The sequence below is a fragment of the Grampus griseus genome (assembly GCF_964374135.1).
Source record: "Grampus griseus genome assembly, chromosome: 1".
NCBI lineage: Eukaryota > Metazoa > Chordata > Mammalia > Artiodactyla > Delphinidae > Grampus > Grampus griseus.
This window is the reverse complement of record NC_139017.1, coordinates 167,212,470-167,233,298: the sequence shown is the minus strand read 5'-3', so window position 1 is coordinate 167,233,298 and position 20,829 is coordinate 167,212,470. Positions and strand designations below refer to the sequence as shown.

The following is a 20,829-nucleotide window of genomic DNA, read 5'->3' as shown; positions in this document are numbered from 1 at the left end:
ACAATGGCTAATTCAGAATGTGAATCTCAATCTGCTGATACCAATGAAAGCAGAGAGAAACAAACACAAGAGATGAAACAAAATATCAATTAACATAATATTCAGGATAATGGTTACCTGTAAAGACAAAGGAGTGGGGTGGGTTAAAGGAGAAGTACAGGAGGGCTTCAAAGATATTGATAACTTATTTTTTTAAGGTGAGTGGTGGTCAGTTATTTTATTATTCTTTCAAACTGAACATGTAATATATTCTTTTATACAATTATATATTTCATGATAATTATTAAAACTGTAGGTGCTTCAAAAATAAGTAAGTAGAAGGATAGAAATGGAGAAGCAGGACTGACACAATGCATAACTTCAGGAGCTGTACAGTGTATCAGGCTGTTGGTGGCCAGCCTGTTGCCGATGAAAGTACAATGCAGGACATAACCAGAAATCAGTTAATGATGACTAGTAGGATTACCCAACAGCGCAGTTACAGCTTAGTCTAGCTGTACTAAGAAATCATAAATTCTTAATAAAGTATATCTGCAAAAAGGTATTTTAATCTCTACAGCAGAAACCTTCATCCAGGGAGCCAGAATAGAGGAAAACACTTGCTTGGTTAGATTGAGTCAGGGATGGAAACTGGCAAAATACAGAAATTGAGGAAAGAAAGGGAACTAAGGGTTAATAATGATTAATGATAAGATCAAAGCTAAACAAATGGAATGTGAAGGCGGGAAGGGGCTTGTCATATTGACAATAGAAAGGGATGACAGAATTAAAGCGCGTAGGCTGCAAAACAGGTACAACAGGACTAACCATGGGAAAGGGAGATGTAGGCGGCTGAGGTCAAAGAAAATGCAGATGTCAAGTTCAAATGAAGGGCAGTTCTAGGTAGAAACCAGAGGTAAACTAGTGCTCTTGAACACACATACAAGTCACATAAGTAATTTTTAAATTTCTGGTATCCACATTAGAAAAAGTAAAAATAAACATGTAAAATTAATTTTAGTAATATATGTTATTTAACCCAATATACTCAAAATTTCAACTTGTAGTCAATATAAAAACGGAGACATTTGGTGTAAGGTCAGCTCTCAGTATCTGTGGATTCTATATCCACAGATTTGACTAACTGTGGGTCAAAAATACTTGGAAAAAAAGATTTCAGAAAGTTCCAAAAAGCAAAACTTGAATTTGCCTTGCGCTGGCAACTATCTACATAGCATTTACATTGTATCAGCTATCATAAGTAACCTAGAGATTATTTAAAGTATAGGCATACCTCGTTTTATTGTGCTTCACTTTACTGCACTTCATAGATATTGTGAAACAAATTTAACAAATTGAAGGTTTTAACAAATTGAAGGTTTGCAGTATGGAATTAATTAAAGAAACCTCAGCTAAAACTGGAGTCAGGACAGACCTGTAGGGGGAGCTCTCATGCCCTGCCAAGCATCATCAATTGCTCCAAATAGGAAGAGCCACAGCCACCATCTCCAATAGGAAGGTACCTCTACTCTCCGGCAGAAAAAAGAAAAGATCTCTCTACTCCACGACAGTCCAGGCAGAGGCTGTAGCAGCCCAACCAATGAAAAGCCTCTGTACTTTGGACTCCCAGCTTCCTTCAATGGACTCTTTGGTTCTCACAGCCCTTCCCAACTCCCCCTTTGCCCAAGCTCCCCTTCCTTGTTTCTTGGATTTGCCTATGGTCTGCGCCACAGCTTGCATTTCCTGAACTGGAATTCCTCTGGCTATTCCTGAATAAACCTGCTTTTGCTGGTAAGGTAACTTAAATTATTAAAGTTGACTTATCTGATGTCAGAAGTAGGATCTGAAGGAGGTGAACCCTGAGAGATGACGGTTTGTGGAAACGAGCGAGGTACCCGCACTGAGCCCCTTGTGCTCACTGCTTCTGTGAGTCACCGCCTGCTTTTGGTTTGGTGAGTCTCCTCTCAGATTCCTGAACTTTGGTCTTTTTTCATTTTGAGCTCTCCAACTTTATTCAGGAACCGGAACGGTTTTGCTCTTTCAGGAGAAAGGTTTCATCCTTTCTGGTCCAAGTCTTCATCCTTGGTATGTACTCAGAGTTGTTTTCTGGACCACGTGGCAGCAAGGTTCTTTGGAAGATGGAGCTAACTGGGACCCAAGAATTTGTTTTATGACTTTTGGAATCCAGAGTAGGACTGTAGCAACTTTCTTGGGTTTCCAGGAGAACTTTGGGAAATGGGATCCCAGTCATCTAAATGCTCTGAGGGAGGCCCTTCTTTGGGGGGTTTCATGTTTAAAAACTATGGGCCCCCCGTTCACATTTTTAACTAAGTGGTCCAAACAAACTAAAAGAAATTCAGAATTACAATGACCATTATGGGAAACTTTCCATCTCTTCGAACTCATTTTTCTTAAGGCTAAATTGGAGGAACACAGTTCTAAAATTAAACAAAACAAATGGTGTATTTATTTTTGTTGATACCTGGAGGTTTCCAAACATGTGCAAAACCCTAAAATTGCCTCTTTGCAAGATTGCGTTTCTAAATTAACCAAAACAAAAAATACTAGAAAAGAACAAAATGGCTTCCAAAGCTTCATGCTCCTTGGGTTCCCCTCCTCCAATTTCTTTGTCTCAGGCATCATCATCTTTGTCTTCTCTGACCCCTGTCTCAGACTCCACCCCAGCAGCCACCTTGTGCTCAAGCTGTGCCCCCATGCCATCTTCCTCTCTCCTCCTCTGTGAAAACCTATATACTTTTAAAATTGGAACCTCTGAGGATCCAAATGCTAAATCCCTGTTTACTGTTTCTAAGTTAACTTCAGCAAATAACTAGAAGAAAAGATTTAAACAGCAATTGCCCTAGATTTTGATAACAGACAAATACACTGCAAAACTCCTAGGAGACATCTTACTTTCTGTTTCTGTTTTTGTTGAGACTTCTGGTAAGTCACCCATCATGTTCAAAAGGAGGAACATTTGTTTTAGATAAACCCACCTTAAGGAGTACCTTAAAAGAGGATTCTAAACCTCTTAGGAGACAAAGTAATGTATTCTTTGGTATGCAATTTGTCTTCTAAAAGACAAACTGACTTGAAAAACAGATCTTAAAAGGAACCTGAAAGCATGGAACCTGATAGCATGCAAACACAATTTGGATCTAAGTATTCTTTTGAGTTTGTATCTGAGACTTAGCTAAAATTTAAAATGAAACCATAAGGTCCCTTTGCATCTGTCTGTATTTTCATGTGTCTTTGTTCATGTGTATATCTGTGTTGTAGATGTGTGGGTTGTTTTTTCTTACTTTTGTATTTCCAAGTGGTACTGCCAAAATTAAATCTGTAAGAGAGTTCTTAAAAATAAACAAGTGCTTATGTGAGTTAAAGAAATATTACATAAACTAACCCAAAATGCTTTTCAGGTTCACGCTATCTAGGTTTAAATTTTAGTAAATGAAAGCTAGCTTAAGGTTGTTGTTTTAATTAAAACAGGCATGTCTTTGGAGTTATCAAGACTGAAAATAATGCAGGCATACAATTTTCATTCTAGTTGGGTTTATTGGTCAGATTAGTTCATGTTATCTTACTTCAGGTCAAATAAGTTCATGGTGCTAGAAAAAATTTGTCAGCAAGAAAAATAACTTGGTAAGATAAAATTTTTCATGAGTGGTCTAAATAAACATGGCTGTTAAAAACAAGTGAATTGATGTACAGCAGAAACTAACAAAAATGTAAAGCAATTTTACTCCAATAAAAAAAAAATTAAATTAAAAAAAAGTGAATTGAAGGGATATGGATAGATAAATGGTTCTAGATAAACCTTTTTTTTTTTTTTTTTCTTTGCAGTATGCGGGCCTCTCACTGTTGTGGCCTCTCCCACTGCGGAGCACAGGCTCTGGACGCGCAGGCTCAGCGGCCACGGCTTACGGGCCCAGCCGCTCAGCGGCATGTGGGATCTTCCCAGACCAGGGCACGAACCCACGTCCCCTGCATCGGCAGGCGGACTCTCAGCCACTGCGCCAACAGGGAAGTCCCTAGATAAACCTTTTAAGTAGTTTCCCCAAATTTTTTGGCAACCTGAAACTTTACAGTTTTGCTAAGTTCAATTAAATGATGGGTAGTCATTAAATATCTAGATCATTCCCAAATAACATAAAATACTGAAACATTACTGAAAATAAGTTCATCCATTTTGGGCTTCCTTTACAAAGGAACTAACGATATTTGAGTTTAAAACTACGAACTGGGAGAAAATATTTGCAACCGACAAGGGCTTAATTTCCAAAATATACAAACAGCTCATACAACTCAATAACAAAAAAAACAAACAACCCAATGGAAAAACAGACATAAGACATTTCTCCAAAGAAGACATACAGATGGCCAACAGGGACATGAAAAGATACTCAACATCTCTAATTATTAGAGAAATGCAAATCAAAACTACAATGAGGTATCACCTCATACCAGTCAGAATGGTCATCATTAAAAAGTCTACAAATATTAAATGCTGGAGAGGGTGTGGAGAAAAGGGAACTCTCCTACACTGTTGCTGGGAAGGTAAACTGGTGCAGCCACTACGGAAAAAGTACGGAGGGTCCTCAAAAAACCAAAAATAGAGTTGCCATATGATCCAGCAATCCCACTCCTGGACATATATATGGAGAAAACTATAATTCGGAAAGATACATGCACCCCAATGTTCATAGCAGCACTATTTACAATAGACAAGACATGGAAGCAACCTAAATGTCCATCAATAGATAAATGGATAAAGAAGATGTGGTATATATACCAATGGAATACTGCTCAGCCATAAAAAAGAATGTAATAATGCCATTTGCAGCAACATGGATGGACCCAGAGATTATCATATTAAATGAAGTAAATCAGAAAGAGAAAGACAAATACCATATGATATCACTTATATGTGGAATCTAAAATATGACACAAATGAACTTATTTACAAAACGGAAACAGACTCACAGACACAGAAAACAAACTTAAGGTTACCAAAGGAGAAAGGGGGTGGACAAGGGATAAATCAGGAGTTTGGAATTAGTAGATACAAACTACCATATATAAAATAGATAAACAACAAGGTTCTACTGTATAGTACAGGGAACTACATTCAATACCCTATAATAAACCATAATGGAAAAGATTATGAAAAAATATATATACATTCATATATATATGTGTGTATATATATATAAAAGTAACTGAATCACTTTGATGTACATCAGAAACACAACACTGTAAATCAATTATACTTCAATAAAAATTTTTTTTTTGTTTTTTTGTTTTTTTTTAAAACATCTTTATTGGGGTATAATTGCTTTACAATGGTGTGTTAGTTTCTGCTTTATAACAAAGTGAATCAGTTATACATATACATATGTTCCCATATGTCTTCCCTCTTGCGTCTCCCTCCCTCCCACCCTCCCTATCCCACCCCTCCAGGCTGTCACAAAGCACCGAGCCAATATCCCTGTGCCATGCGGCTGCTTCCCACTAGCTATCTACCCTACTACGTTTGTTAGTGTGTATATGCCCATGACTCTCTCTCGCCCTGTCACAGCTCACCCTTCCCCCTCCCCATAACCTCAAGTCCGTTCTCTAGGAGGTCTGGGTCTTTATTCCTGCTTTACCCCTAGGTTCTTCATGACATTTTTTTTCTTAAATTCCATATATATGTGTTAGCATACGGTACTTGTCTTTTTCTTTCTGACTTACTTCACTCTGTATGACAGACTCTAGGTCTATCCACCTCATTACAAATAGCTCAATTTCGTTTCTTTTTATGGCTGAGTAATATTCCATTGTATATATGTGCCACATCTTCTTTATCCATTCATCCAATGATGGGCACTTACGGTGTTTCCATCTCCAGGCTATTGTAAATAGAGCTGCAATGAACATTTTGGTACATGACTCTTTTTGAATTTTGGTTTTCTCAGGGTATATGCCCAGTAGTGGGATTGCTGGGTCATATGGTAGTTCTATTTGTAGTTTTTGAAGGAACCTCCATACTGTTCTCCAGAGTGGCTGAACCAATTCACATTCCCACCAACAGTGCAAGAGTGTTCCCTTTTCTCCACACCCTCTCCAGCATTTATTGTTTCTAGATTTTTTGATGATGGCCATTCTGACTGGTGTGAGATGATATCTCATTGTAGTTTTGATTTGCATTTCTCTAATGATTAATGATGTTGAGCATTCTTTCATGTGTGTGTTGGCAGTCTGTATATCTTCTTTGGAGAAATGTCTATTTAGGTCTTCTGCCCATTTTTGGATTGGGTTGTTTCTTTTCTTGTTATTGAGCTGCATGAGCTGCTTATAAATTTTGGAGATTAATCCTTTGTCGGTTGCTTCATTTGCAAATATTTTCTCCCATTCTGAGGGTTGTCTTTTGGTCTTGTTTATGGTTTCCTTTGCTGTGCAAAAGCTTTGAAGTTTCATTAGGTCCTGTTTGTTTATTTTTGTTTTTATTTCCATTTCTCTAGGAGGTGGGTCAAAAAGGATCTTGCTGTGATTTATGTCATAGAGTGTTCTGCCTATGTTTTCCTCTAAGAGTTTGATAGTTTCTGGCCTTACATTTAGGTCTTTAATCCATTTTGAGTTTATTTTTGTGTATGGTGTTAGGGAGTGATCTAATCTCATACTTTTACATGTACCTGTCCAGTTTTCCCAGCACCACTTATTGAAGAGGCTGTCCTTTCTCCACTGTACATTCCTGCCGCCTTTATCAAAGATAAGGTGACCATATGTGCGTGGGTTTATCTCTGGGCTTTCTATCCTGTTCCATTGATCTATCTTTCTGTTTTTGTGCCAGTACCATACCGTCTTGATAACTGTAGCTTTGTAGTATAGTCTGAAGTCAGGGAGCCTGATTCCTCCTGTTCCTTCTTTCGTTCTCAAGATTGCTTTGGCTATTCGGGGTCTTTTGTGTTTCCATACAATCAATAAAAATTTTTAAAAATTAAAAAGATACTTGGGTCTCTTGGTAAACATGCCACATTGGAAAACTTACTATGAAGAAAATATGCTTTTAGGAATTATGAAGCATATTCATAAAATTTTCCAGTAACAGACCATTCATAATTGTTTAATGCTACAAGAAATAAGGGAAAAGTTGGATGTGTTTTTTTGATAAGAAAAGGTATGAGGAAGGGAAATACATTTTGTGGAGGAAAAGAAAGTAAGTTTGTTTTAAAGCGAGACTGATTGTTTCAGAATAGGAAAGTGGAAAGACAGGACAAAAACTGAATGTAAATAGTAAGTTGCAGAAGATTTGTGGAAAAGGAATCTTTGAAAAAAGGAGCTTTATGTGTGGTCAAGCTGGCTAAATATTATAAGGACTTTAAAAATAAGGTTTAAAATCAGTGGTGTACTTATATAAAACTAAAACTTAACTTACTTTCATTTGCTAAAAGAACAAAGTCTTCTTAGAATAGTGGTCTGCTCCTGATAAAAGACTGTGGAAGTCTTTTCCTTATCTTTAATTAGTCTCCTTAGAAACAAAAATTTGTAGTTTACCAAAATTCTTTTGTGTTTCATGTTGTCTTAACCAAGTCTTTGATTATTAAAGAAAACTAAATCTCAATATTAAAAGTTGTAAGTTTCCCTTACAACCACATAACCTTTTGTATTTGTCTTTGTAATCTTTTATTACTTTAGTCAAATAGATAATTATCATTTCATAGTAATCTGTGGTCCCACTGGATCAAATGTCCAAAACCTTTTGATATTTTTGACAAACTTCCCAAAAATCAGGTTCTAAATGAAATCTTTTTTTTCTTTTTTTCCTTGAACTAACTTTGGGTTCTCCCAGAGGGCCCATGGAGAATCTAAAAAGATTTGTCTCTCACCTGGTAAAACGTTGAATGAATCAGTCTTATTTGATATATTAAATTATATATGAGGCTTGTCATGTAAGAAGGATTACTGAATCTTTTTTACCTTATTTGTATAGGTGTATGTTAATATAAGTGTTCAAAACTGTATCAAATTCCTGAAATTCCAAGATGTCCTGATATAATATTAGTCATAATTTTTAAATGTATGTCACAGAAATAGGCAGATTCCCTTCTCAGTCCCATTATAGTGAACTCTCATCAGATCTTTAAATGGGCATTTTCAAGTCTTTGCCATTTATAGGCAGTTACTGCTTTATTCTAATGCTTTTGTAAATATGTTTCATCTTTAAAGAAATTCAGGACTCTGATGGGTATTCTGGAACACAGTTTTTTGATAACTTTAAAATCATAATACTGAACTGGGTAAGGATTTCTAAAACTCCAGTTGAAAATCGACTGCTTTAATGTTTTGCTTTCCACATGTAAAGGGTCCTTTTTCTTCTTCTCCTTTAAGCTATCTATAACTTACAGCAATTTGGTAAAGTGTTATCTTCACAGCAAAGGTTGAAGAATTTATTTTTTTCTATCTGGTTCCCCCCAAATTCTGAAACTCTCATTAAATACTCCTGTTTTTCATGTATATATTTGCACAGATAAAATGTATACATATTTGCATCGGTTTTACAGGAGTCTATTCTTGTAACAGGATGCCTGAAGCACCTGGGTCCCGCTTCTTTTGATCCACAATTGATAAAGGGAGACATAGTTCCATATTATAAAGGTCTAATTGCTTCCATTAAAAATAACTATGCTCTGGTAGATAACTCGTTTCACAGTGCAATCACGAGAGAAGAAAAATATATCACACTCTACATCCTGGAGATTTTGTGTACTGGAAAAGACACCTCCTAAAGGACTCTCTCCAGCCTCACTAGAAGGACCCCTATCAGATACTGCTGACTAATCCTCATGCTGCCAAACTCCAGGGAGCAGACTCCTGGATCCATATGTTTCACCAGAAGAAGACAGTGAACCCCAACTCGATCTGCACACCATCTGACAACCTAAATATAAAGCTCACTAGGATCTGAATCAGATGACATCCGAGGGTGACAGCTTTCCCAACATGTCTGGACTAGGCCTATATAGCTTTCTTTCAATACTGTTTCTTACACGTTTTTCTCCCTCCCTTCCATGGAATGACAGTGCCCTCATCCGAATTTCCCAATCCCTTGCGCAAGGCGGAAACCTCTCTGGTTGCTGGATTTGCCATCAGAAACCTCAGTCCCTGGCCTTCCCTGGTGATTTAGTGGTTTAGACTCTGCACTTCCAATGCAGGGGGCCCAGGTTCGATCCCTGGTCAGGGAACTATATCCCACATGCAGCAACTAAGACCCAGCACAGCCAAATAAATAAATAAATATATATATATATATTTAAATCCATTTAAAATTTTTTTGAAAAAGGAAACTTCAGGGGCTTCCCTGGTGGCGCAGTGGTTGAGAGTCCGTCTGCCGATGCAGGGGACAGGGGTTCATGCCCCGGTCCGGGAAGATCCCACATGCCGGGGAGCAGCTAGGCCCGTGAGCCATGGCCGCTGAGCCTGCGCATCCAGAGCCTGTGCTCCGCAACGGGAGAGGCCACGGCAGTGAGAGGCCCGCGTACCGAAAAAAAAAAAAAGGAAACTTCAGTCCCTCCAAGACAGCAATGGCCCTTTGGTTCACCCTATAAGTGATTTCACTGGGGTTCCAGATGCTGTTGTTTGTCCAAATTGTTCCACAGGACCATTTCATAGAGTCAGGGCGCTAAACCCGCCTAAACGTATTCCTTGCTTCATTTTGATCAAGCCCTGGGATAAGAAAAGAAGATCTTTTCAATATTTGCATAAAAAGTTCTATGGAGGTAACCCTCTCAGTGTGTAACAATGTAATATCTGAGCCTTGGTAAGTAATGCTAATGCCTCTATACCAATGAATGAATCCACAGATACTATCCACAGATACTTATGTGGGGGGCTTATGTACTCCCTCTGGTTACACTTTCAGATCTGGAAGTTTAGGGAATGGCTTTTAGGCGTGGGCAACTCATTGCCTTGATAGCTGGAGAATACAAGGACAGTGTGCCTGTGTTATATTCACTGTCCTATTCTCCCTACATACCAAACAGAAGCCTCTCATTGGTCCATCCCATTAATCATCTATAACTGCACTAAGCAAGAACTTACAGGAAGTGTATGTGATTCTGGCTTTGCCCTCATAGGGAGAGCTTTCTTCCCACAGATCAGACTGAGTGCCAATGAACAAGTATCAGGAATTTCTTCCTGACACTAGGTGATTTAGCTGACCCCACAGCCAATTCAGTTTCAACTCAGGAACAATCACTAAACTCACTGGCCAAGGTGGTTTTGGATAACTTCAGAGCCCTTGATTACCTACTTGCTGAGCAAGGAGGCCTCTGTGCAACAGCAAACACCTTTTGTTGTACATGGATAAATACCTCTGGGGAAGTAGAGACCCAGTTTACATAAAATTAAAGAGCAAGCACATTGGTTACAGCAAATTTCACCTGACAACCAACTGTCATTTATTCAGCTGGATACCTTCAGGTCTAGGCTCCTGGTTTAGAACCCTCCTGCAAACTGGTTTTAGAATGTTGTCTTTAATTCTGCTTTATATACTGTTTTTTAAGTTTGGTACCTATTACTTGTTGAACCTTTGTAAAAGTGGCATGCCTAGTAAAATAATGCTAGCTCAGCCTTCAAGATAAATTCTACTGCTTACAACCTTGACTAAATATGAACTTTTAACAAGAAATGCCTGAGAGTTCTCCCTAGTACCTTTTCCTGTTACTCAAAGGCAACCTGATGAGGGTTCTGATTTGTGTATAATACTTCCCCTTCAACAGGGGACATTACAACCAGGGAAGGGCCTTCCTGGCACTGAAAAACAAACAACTACATGTGGAAATTCTGACTCTTGATTAGTGATGTTTTTGAGGAAAGATCTTGATCAAAAGGGGAAACGTGAAATTAAAGAAACCTCAGCCAAAACTGGAGTCAGAACAGACCTGTAGGGAGGAGCTCTCACGCCCTGCCATGCATCATCAATTGCTCCACATAGAAGAACCACAGGCCTCCATCTCCAATAGGACTCTGCCTCTACTTTACTATCCCGCAGAAAGAAGAAAACATCTCTCCACTCCACGACAGCCCAGCCAATGAGAAGCCTCTATACTTTGGACTCCTAGATTCTTCCAATGGACTCTGTGGTTCTCACAGCCCTTCCCAACTCTCCTTTTTCCCGTACAAAAGCAAGTTCCCTTTCCTTGTTTTTTGGATTTGCCTACGGTACACCATGACCTGCATTTTCCAAATCGGGATTCCTCTGGCTATTCCTGAATAAGTCTGCCTTTGCTGGTAAAATAACTGGCTATTATATTATTAAAATTGACGGTGGCAATCCTTCATTGTCAGACAATGGTTAACATTTTTTAGTAATAAAGTATTTTTGAATTAAGGTATGTACACTTTTTTAGATATAATGTTTTTGCATATTTAATAAGACTACTGTATAGTGTAAACATAACGTTTTTTATTTTATTTATTTATTTTTGGCTGCGTTAGGTCTTCATTGCTGCACACGGGCTTTTTTCTAGTTGCGCGAGCGGGGGCTACTCTTCGTTGTGGGGCGTGGGCTTCTCATTGCGGTGGCTTCTCTTGTTGCAGAGCATGGGTTCTAGGCGCCCGGGCTTCAGTAGTTGTGGCACGTGGGCTCAGTAGTTGTGGCTCACGGGCTCTACAGCACAGGCTCAGTAGATGTGGAGCACGGGCTTAGTTGCTCCGTGGCATGTGGGATCTTCCCAGATCAGGACTCGACCCTGTGTCCCCTGCAATGGCAGGAGGATTCTTAACCACTGCGCCACCAGGGAAGTCCCTAAACATAACCTTTACGTGCACTGAGAAATCAAAAAATTTATGCAACCTGCTTTATTGTGATATTCATTTTATTCCAGTGATCCAGAACTGAACCTGCAGTATCTCCAACGTATGCCTTATACGTAAGGATGTGCATAGATTATATGCAAATACTATACCATTTTATATAGCAGAAGTAAGCATCAGCAGATTTTGCTATTATCTGTGGAGGGTGGTCCTGTGAAACAATCCCATGCAGATACCAAGAGACAATTGTGTTTTACATTTTATAGCACATCTCAATTTGTACTAATTGTTGCAAGTGCTCAAAAGCCACAGGTGACTCTAGTGGCTATTATAGTGAACAGTGCAGGTCTAGACTATGTACATATGGGTTGCTGAATATGTGTTCATATACGATTGTTCTGGGAAAGTGAAAAAAGGGAAAAACAGAGGATGAATCCAGGAGCCCACAGCAACAGTCTAATGGGACAACAAATGAATGTTAGATATCCTCATGGTAAATGGCAGAAAGTAAAATGGAAAAGTAAATTGTGCGCCAAATGCTAAAATCCTTAAAGAGTGTGGAAATTTGCTCTGGAAAATTAGCGATGATAGCAATAAGGAAAGCAGTATACACATATGCTACACATGGGTCATAGGTCAAGGACCTAGACAGAGTAATGAAGGGCCAGAGCAATGCTGAGCCTGCCTTAAAGAAAATTTTAAAACTAATAACATCTACTTGAAAGGATTTCTAGAGAGTAAGAAGACAGAGGGATGGTGGGTGAGCACATGGAAAGGGTGCTAAGGAAGAAACCTGATAACTAGACCGTTCCAGAAGGTCCAGTAACAGGATGTTAGCAGAGATTCTACAAGCACTCTAACTACTATGGAATAAAAATATATGCAGATAAGCAAATAAATAGCAGAAGGCAAGTTTCCTGATTCTAGGACTAATAAGCTTCTTCTGGAGCTTAGAATACATAGTCACTAAACTGGACTATTTAATCTTCTCAGAGAAATAAATGGCTTAAATACAGAGTTGGCAGTTTATAAGGAGACTATCTTGCTTAAACTTTGTGAGGGGGTCTTTTCCAAATAAGCCCATTTGTGCCTAGCACACGGTATGCACTCTACAAATATCTGGCACCCAAATATGTATGGGAAGAATGGCCTTCTAAGAAAATCTAGCTATTAATTCAAACAGATCATCGTAACAGTAAAACTGGTAAGTAGGAAAAAGTATATTCAATAAAATTGCTTTACAAATAGGTTTGAGAAGAAATCAAACTACATAAATGCTATTTACCACAACAAATCTATATGGACTACTAGATCTTATTTATTAGCTCCAATTTTTTTTCTGTCAGCCATAACACTGGGAATATAGCACAGGCATTTTTCTGCAGATCATTCAATTTCCTATAATTTTTCATTTTCATAAAATTCCAGCAAGATGATAGACATGAAAGATGAAAAACAATAATGTCTCCCCAGACAAATTCTCATTAGGTTTGTCTTATTACTAGTTAATCGTTGGCAGAACTGTTCATTCCTGATGTCATGGCTCATCTGATAAACTTTTAAAATGCACATTGTAAGTCTAAATCAAAGCATGGCTCTAATAGATGATTTGGGATAAATCTGAATCAAGCTTTGGCTAAAACAAAATACAACTAATCTACCCAAATACTAATAGATAGTACACCATCTCTCCTCCACCCCCTTCTCCCAGTCTTGTCTTGAAGCAGAACAATTCTTGTTTTATTTGATTTAGTCAGAAAAAACATTTCAGCTGTTGAAATAAATGTCTTATGATACTGATTACAGTAAGACACCACAAAAATAATAACCTTTGCAGAAATTCCAGGTCATCATATCTGGTATGATTTTCAAACACTTTCATCTTGAAATCTATTGATATTAAAAGCGTTACCATCAAAAAGTAACACCCATCGATCAGATGTCACCTTTAATTTCTTTTGCTGAGTATTCTACAGAGCAATGAACAAATGGTCAAAAGAAGAGTTAGAAGGTTGTAGAGAAGTATTAGTAAGAGGCAAAATAAAAGATGGTATACCTAAACCAAAAACTAATAACCTGTTTTAGCACTTGGACTTTCTTCCAAATACATCATAACACAATGAGGACTGCTTCTCAAAGAAGCAAATAACAGAGGTGCCTACTGAACAGAATTTTTCCTTTTTGTGTACTATAATGTTTGCTTGAGAGTTCACACCGCTGAATGACTTTTGGAAAAGTTCACAGATGAACCTGTCTGTGCTTCTAGACAGCATCAAGGTTATGACCATGGCTTTCTGAGTGATTAACCTGGGATTTCTAAACCACTCTATGTATCAGCTTTGCCTTGAGATGTGAGGTGTTTTTTTTTAAACAATTTTACTGGGGAAATAAATACAGTGACAGTGAAACTAATATTAGTCAAACTAATATTATCACTTAACAACATTAAGTGATAATATTAAAATACCTATGTAACAAGGCCGGGATTTCAGTAATGATGAATACAGCTGTAAACTGGTGTGAAAGATTTTAGAAGAAGTCCCAGAAACGTATGATACTGAAATACAATGCCAGGGTAGATAAGAATTCATTACCTAAAATTAATTCCCAACTTAAAAAAAAAAAATTGTTAGGACTTCCCTGGTGGCACAGTGGTTAAGAATCCGCCTGGCAAGGCAGGGGACACAGGTTCAAGCCCTGGTCCGGGAAGATCCCACATGCCGCAGAGCAACTAAGCCCGTGCGCCACAACTACTGAGCCTGCACACCACAACTACTGAGGCTGCGTGCCACAACTACTAAAGCCCGCATGCCTAGAGCCTGTGCTCCGCAACAAGAGAAGCCACCACAATGAGAAGGCCGCGCACCGCAACAAACAGTAGCCCCCACTCACCGCAACTAGAGGAAGCCTGCGTGCAGCAACGAAGATCCAACACAGACAAAAACAAATAAATTTTTTTTTAAAAAAAGGTAGATATTGCAAAGCTACTGTAGCATAGGAAAAGCAATGGACATTTATTAAGCATCCAGCATGTGCCAGGGCCTTTGCATCTGTTTTTTGATTTAATCCTCATACCATCCTGTGATGTAGGTATTGTTATTTCCACTTAGATGGCAAAATTCCACTTGGAAGGAGGTTTAACTTACCAAGATCTCATAATTAATAACTGGTAGAACTGGGAGTCACAGCCAGGTCTCTCTTTTTAAAAAGAAACTTCACTTTCGATAATGCAGCCTTTGTACTCTAGCAAACTAAGAATTCTTTTCCACGGCTTATATTTTGGATGTGGGAGTGGAACTCTTCCTCAAAAAAAAAAAGTGAAGACTATATGATCAATCTCTGTTTTAAGGTAGATGAACAGAAAATATTTTTTGGTACTTTATCACAGTTCAATTGCTGGGCTGTTCTCAAGGCCTCTTCAAGATGTACTCCCAAAGAGACATTATTCATTTCTGAAAGGAATCTCTTTTCAGCCCCAGAAACATGGCTGCTAGAAAATTAAAAGGGCTGTATTTTAAATGTTATCTAACACAAATACTGCTCTTACATAATTATGGCTTTGGACTTTTTTAAAAGAATGTTTTAGGCAACTCAACCATTCATTAAGTCATAATATGTGTTTTATTCTGCATTAGGACCATCCAATTACTCTTACTCTTTGTTACCTCAAAAACAGATATTTAATGAGCACTACCCTATAAGAGCTGGAGTGCACTTTAATGTCACTCATCACCCATCTCAATAGCCGTACTTGTCAGGCCACTCTTTCTTCAATCCAACTCTAGAAATATTTACCATAATAAACAGAATTTTAAAATGAGACAATTTTGACAAGTAAACTGATTTCACATCATACTCTGTAAAATGAAATATTTAATACAAAAATGAACCTTAACATCTCACATTACATTTCTTTAAATACCAGGGACAGTATTTCTTTGTACCTAACCACCACCATGACTCTATAAAAAAGCTTATTTGTGGGGACTTCCCTGGTGGCGCAATGGTTCAGACTCCACGCTCCCAATGCAGGAGGCCTGGGTTCGATCCCTGGTCAGGGAACTAGAGTCACATGCATGCCGCAACTAAGAGTTCACATGTCACAACTAAGGAGCCTGCGAGCCACAACTAAAGAGCCCACCTGCTGCAATACCCAGCGCAACCAAATAAACTTTTTCTTAAAAACAAAAGTTTATTTGTGGATTACATTATGATAAAATTCAGACCAGAAAATGAGATCACCTGCCAGAAAAGGCAATAAATTCTGTATCAATAGAGTACTGAACTGGTTTTTAAAAATCTAAATCCCTGCCACAATATCCACAAAAGACTTTTTCTGGCTTCGGAATTGAATCTTAATTATTTAATTCATGATAACAGTACCATTGAGAAAAGATTCACAGACCCCTCCTCAACATAAGCCTTCCTTAGAACAAGCTCTCGAAGGATGTAACAATAGAGTATTTGGCTCTTGTTTAGTTACGCTTGTACCAGTAAAATAAACCTCTACTGAAGTATACAAAACAGTTAAGAGCACCAGCCAGACAAAAACTTCTGTTTACCCAAATAAAGCACTGCAAACAGCCACAAAGTTACACTTTTAGAAAATTTCATTTAGAGCCATTTCCATCCCAAAGATTTAGGAAGTTTCTTACATTCAGGCACTGTACATGGGAGAATAAATTCTTACTGTCTTAAAAAATTTGAAAAACACTGTACTGCAGCTTTAAATCCAGAAAGATTTGATCTATTGAAGCCAAAAGCACCTGCTCATACTCTGCTTATATTAGAATGGTCAATTATACCACACCTGTCAGGAGAGAATTTGATTCAATCCTCAAAATTAACTGGTATATATTATCAATACAGTAAAAACTATTTGAGTACAGACTGTAATGTAAAGTATATTATCTGTAAAAAGTTAACAGTTCCCTGTAGATACTAGATAGAAATGGCTTCTCAATCACCAGAGCCACTTTCCCTAAGTTAAGAAAATCATTATGTTTGTATGTGGTCTAAAAAATGGGGATGCTTTCTGCTCCTTTCACTGAAAAGCACTTCCAGCAAAGAAGACCTAGGAAGTCTCACTTAGGCAGTGGGTTCCCTGTTCCACAGCTCTGTTCTCAACATCAGAATTACCTAGGCCTCATCCCAAGCAATTAGAGAACCTCTGGAGAATGGGACTCAGGCATCAGAAGATTCTAGTGGCAGTGAGGATTGAGAGCCACTGATCTCTTTTCCATTTCTAAGCAGTGACGTTATCTTAGTACAGAAAAATACTGTACTAAGTTTACCACCACTTCTATTCTTTACACTTAGTTCGACATTTAAACGCTATGGTTTTTTGCCTTTCACAAGACAACGAGGGGCTCATATAATAGGATGGCTTTCACAATATACCTAGATCTAACATGCTACTTGTGTTCCCACAATAGTAACTATACTATTCAAAGTTCAGCTCTTCCCTACACAGCATAATAAAAGCCAGTTCTCTCCCCAACCCTAGTACCAGTTCTCCCAAGGCTACTGGGCTAAAAGTACTGACCTGCCTAAAGGAGAATTCAGTGCCTGGTTCACTGAATTCCCAGGTACCAAAGGTATTCTATACTCTGTGCACTGCTGGTTCTCTGCTTCCAAAGTCAATATCTGCTACTCATCACATCTCCTGTACCTTCTACTGCTAACTACCACTATCATTTCTCCAACTTTCCTCCCCCCATTAGCCTCACGTTTATTTACTCTCTGGTTTCCTGACAGTTTCTTCTTGTACTTCTCATCTAAAACATCCTCAGCTAGAGTTCCCATTCCCCTCATTTGTCACACTGGGCATAATCTTCACTCTAGGTTCTGCTGCTCCCGTTATGACCACCTCCTCCTCCCCTTTTTGGTTTTGTTTTTTTTTTTTTGGCTGCATTGGGTCTTCATTGCTGCATGCCGGCTTTCTCTAGTTGTGGCGAGTGGGGGCTACTCTTCGTTGCAGCGCTTCTCATTGTGGTGGCTTCTCTTTGCTGCGGAGCACAGGCTCTAGGTGCGTGGGCTTTAGTAGTTGTGGCTCACGGGCTCTGGAATGCAGGCTCAGTAGTTGTGGCTCACGGGCTTTAGAATGCAGGCTCAGTAGTTGTGGCTCACAGGCTTAGTTGCTCCACGGCACGTGGGATCTTCCCGGACCAGGGCTTGAACCTGTGTCCCCTGCAGCAGCAGGCGGATTCTTAACCACTGCGCCACCAGGGAAGTCCCTCTCCCACTAATTCTTTAATTTCAGATTTAGACATGTGTCTCAACATTTAAGAACCAGAAGTTTAAATACTGTGTGGCTGAATTTTTATAAAGCCCAATTTTGCAAATTTATGTTCCCCCAAAGATGTTTCATGTTGAATGTTTTTAAAAAGTCACATCATACTATTTCATAAAAACAATGTTATAAGTGGTGGCTGTATTCCCAAAATTATTAAAGCCTATTTTGTCTAAAACGAAGCTGAAATAAAGTACTATGATGAATTATGAGAAAGCTAGGAAGAATGTCAAGAGTTGGGACCTGGAGATCTAGACTCAATCCTTTACAAATTGTGCTGTTAGGGAACTGCTGATGGAAACCACCTGCCTTGGCCAGGTCCACCTGCCTGAGCTGTCTCATAAAGGAGGTCCTGATAAAGAACATGGTGCTGCAGCTGAAAACTAACTGGGAGAATTCAGGAGGGGGCAAAAGAGGGAGCAGACAACCAACCTCCCAGAATCCTTCTCACTGGAATCTATCTTGGCTGAGAGATGCGCACAGCACCAGGAAGGACCCTGAGTCGCACTATGGGCCAAGCAAGATAACTGGCCAGAGACAACATGGAAACTAACCCCATTACCATAAAACCTGAGACTGTGAGCCACGCGGCAGAGCAGTCCTCCTGGGTTCCCTTACCCTGCTGCTCTCCGCCCAGGCGCCCCTTTCCAATAAAGTCTCTTGCTTTGTCAGCACATGTGCCTCCTCGGACAATTCATTTCCGAACGTTAGACAAGAGCCCACGCTGGGGCCCTGGAAGGGGTCCCCCTTCCTGCAACACTGCTACCTGTAGTATATGAAGCAAATCATTTCACTTTTCACACTCAACATTCCCAATCTACAAAATGCAGATAATCATATCTATCTACAGGGTTACTGTAATGATAAAATAGGTACAGTGAGTAACTGAGAAATGCTCTGAAAACTCTAACCTATAAGGTAATCTACCATCAAGATATTATCCTCAAATACATAATCTGATAATAGGAGTACACAATAAATACTAGTTCACACTGTTATAATTCAAGTTATATTAGGAAGGACAGCTTTTAGTTAAAATTATTTCTAAATGTTTCCAACAGTCAAGATCCTCATACACTCACTGTCCCTTATCTACTCAAGAGTTGATATTTTTTAGGAGAATCTGTCCATCTGATTCCTACAGCATTAGATCTACTTTTAGAGCTTGTTACAGCAATAGCTTCTAGTGCGAGACTGTCTTTTTCAAAGACCCTCTAGGGATGGTCATTCTTCAAGAAACCTATATTCCTTAAGGTTTTTTGGAGTAATTCAAACTAAGCAGAACACAAAGATTTGGTGAAGGATGCCTTTTGTATGCATCCAGCTTTCTGATAGCTTTCATCTTCTCTATGAATTATACAAAGTTTTATAGTCCCCTTTTCTAATATGCACTTCAACAGTGTTTTTCCTCCTTTGGTTTTATACTTCCTAATTTCATTGCTGCTGAAGTTAAGAGACAATCACTCAAAATCAAGGAGAAGATAGTAGAATAATGCCTTCCAGGTCCTTGATACTTATTTCTTTGCCTGTTGGCCAGCTGTCTGTCCTTTTGCTACTTCCCTCCCTTCTTAAAGGTTGCCAAATGGTTATGTAAATAAGCCAGCTGGCTTCTGAGTCACCACTTTTGTATTCAACTTCTCTAACTCCCAAAGTGAACCTTGATACATTCTTTGAACCCTTAACAGCCCTTGGAATTTTTCAGTGTCTTTTTGAACATGGCAGCTGGACTTCCAGTGATTTTTCTCACTCCAGTGGGGTTATTATTGGCAGCTGTTCGTCACCTACTAGTAAGTATTTCCATCGTTCCTTCCAAACACGCCTGTCCTCCTGATAACTCAATACATTTTCTCTAAACATGCTACCATTTCCTGAAAATCTCCATGTGTGTAAAATTTTAAAAGCTAAGAAGAAATGCAATGGTCTGCACTGCATTTAGTGTAAAGAAGTAACTGCTGATTTGGCAACGGTTTCTTGAATATGTCATCAAAGACAAGGACAAGAGAAAAAACATAAATTAGACTTCATCAAAATTAAAAACATTTGTGCAAAGGACACTATCAACAGAGTGAAAAGGCAACTGATGAGAGAAAATATTTGCAAATCATTTATCTGTTAGGGAATTGAGATCCAGAATGTATAAAGAATTCCTACTACTCAACAGCAAAAAAAAAAAAAAATCCAATTAAAAAATGAGTGGGGCTTCCCTGGTGGCGCAGTGGTTAAGAATCCGCCTGCCAATGCAGGGGACACAGGTTCGAGCCCTGGTCCAGGAAGATCCCACATGCCATGGAGCAACTAAGCCCGTGTGCCACAACTATTGAAGCCTGCGCGCCTAGAGCCCGTGCTTCACAACAAGAGAAGCCCCCGCTCGCCACAACTAGAGAAAGCCTGTGCGCAGCAATGAAGACCCAATGCAGCCAAAAATAAAATAAATTAAAAAAAAAAAATGGGCAAAGGATTCAGACATTTTCTCCAAAGAATACATACAAATTGCCAATAAGCACATGAAAAGATACTCAACATCACTAATCACTAATGACATGCAAATGTTTTACAGACACAGACAGACAGACACACACACACACACACACAAATTTCCTGACACCATCATCAAGTTTGCTGTTATCAAAAGGAGCATATTCTGAATGACAGCAGACACAAGTTGGCCATTCAAAACTAGAAATACTATAAGGAGAGTTAGTTACTACTATATAAAAGCTCTTGATCCCTGGTATTAAAACAGATAAAGCAGTGTGGCAATT

The 20,829-nt window shown here is 38.8% G+C and overlaps 1 protein-coding gene across 14 annotated transcripts in view; it reads right to left on the bottom strand.

The window, feature by feature from the left end:
* The window catches only part of EIF4G3 (eukaryotic translation initiation factor 4 gamma 3), a 367,019-nt gene that overhangs the window by 209,298 nt on the left and 136,892 nt on the right, over window positions 1–20,829 (bottom strand). Inside the window, exon 1 of one of the 14 annotated variants that reach the window (XM_082654530.1) lies at window positions 808–871. The exons of the other annotated variants lie outside the window; for them this stretch is intronic. Within the exon in view, the coding sequence (XP_082510656.1) occupies window positions 808–810 (3 nt within the window). The 5' untranslated portion in view covers window positions 811–871. Of the gene's footprint in view, window positions 1–807; window positions 872–20,829 lie in introns of those variants that run through there. 14 annotated transcript variants of the gene reach the window in all.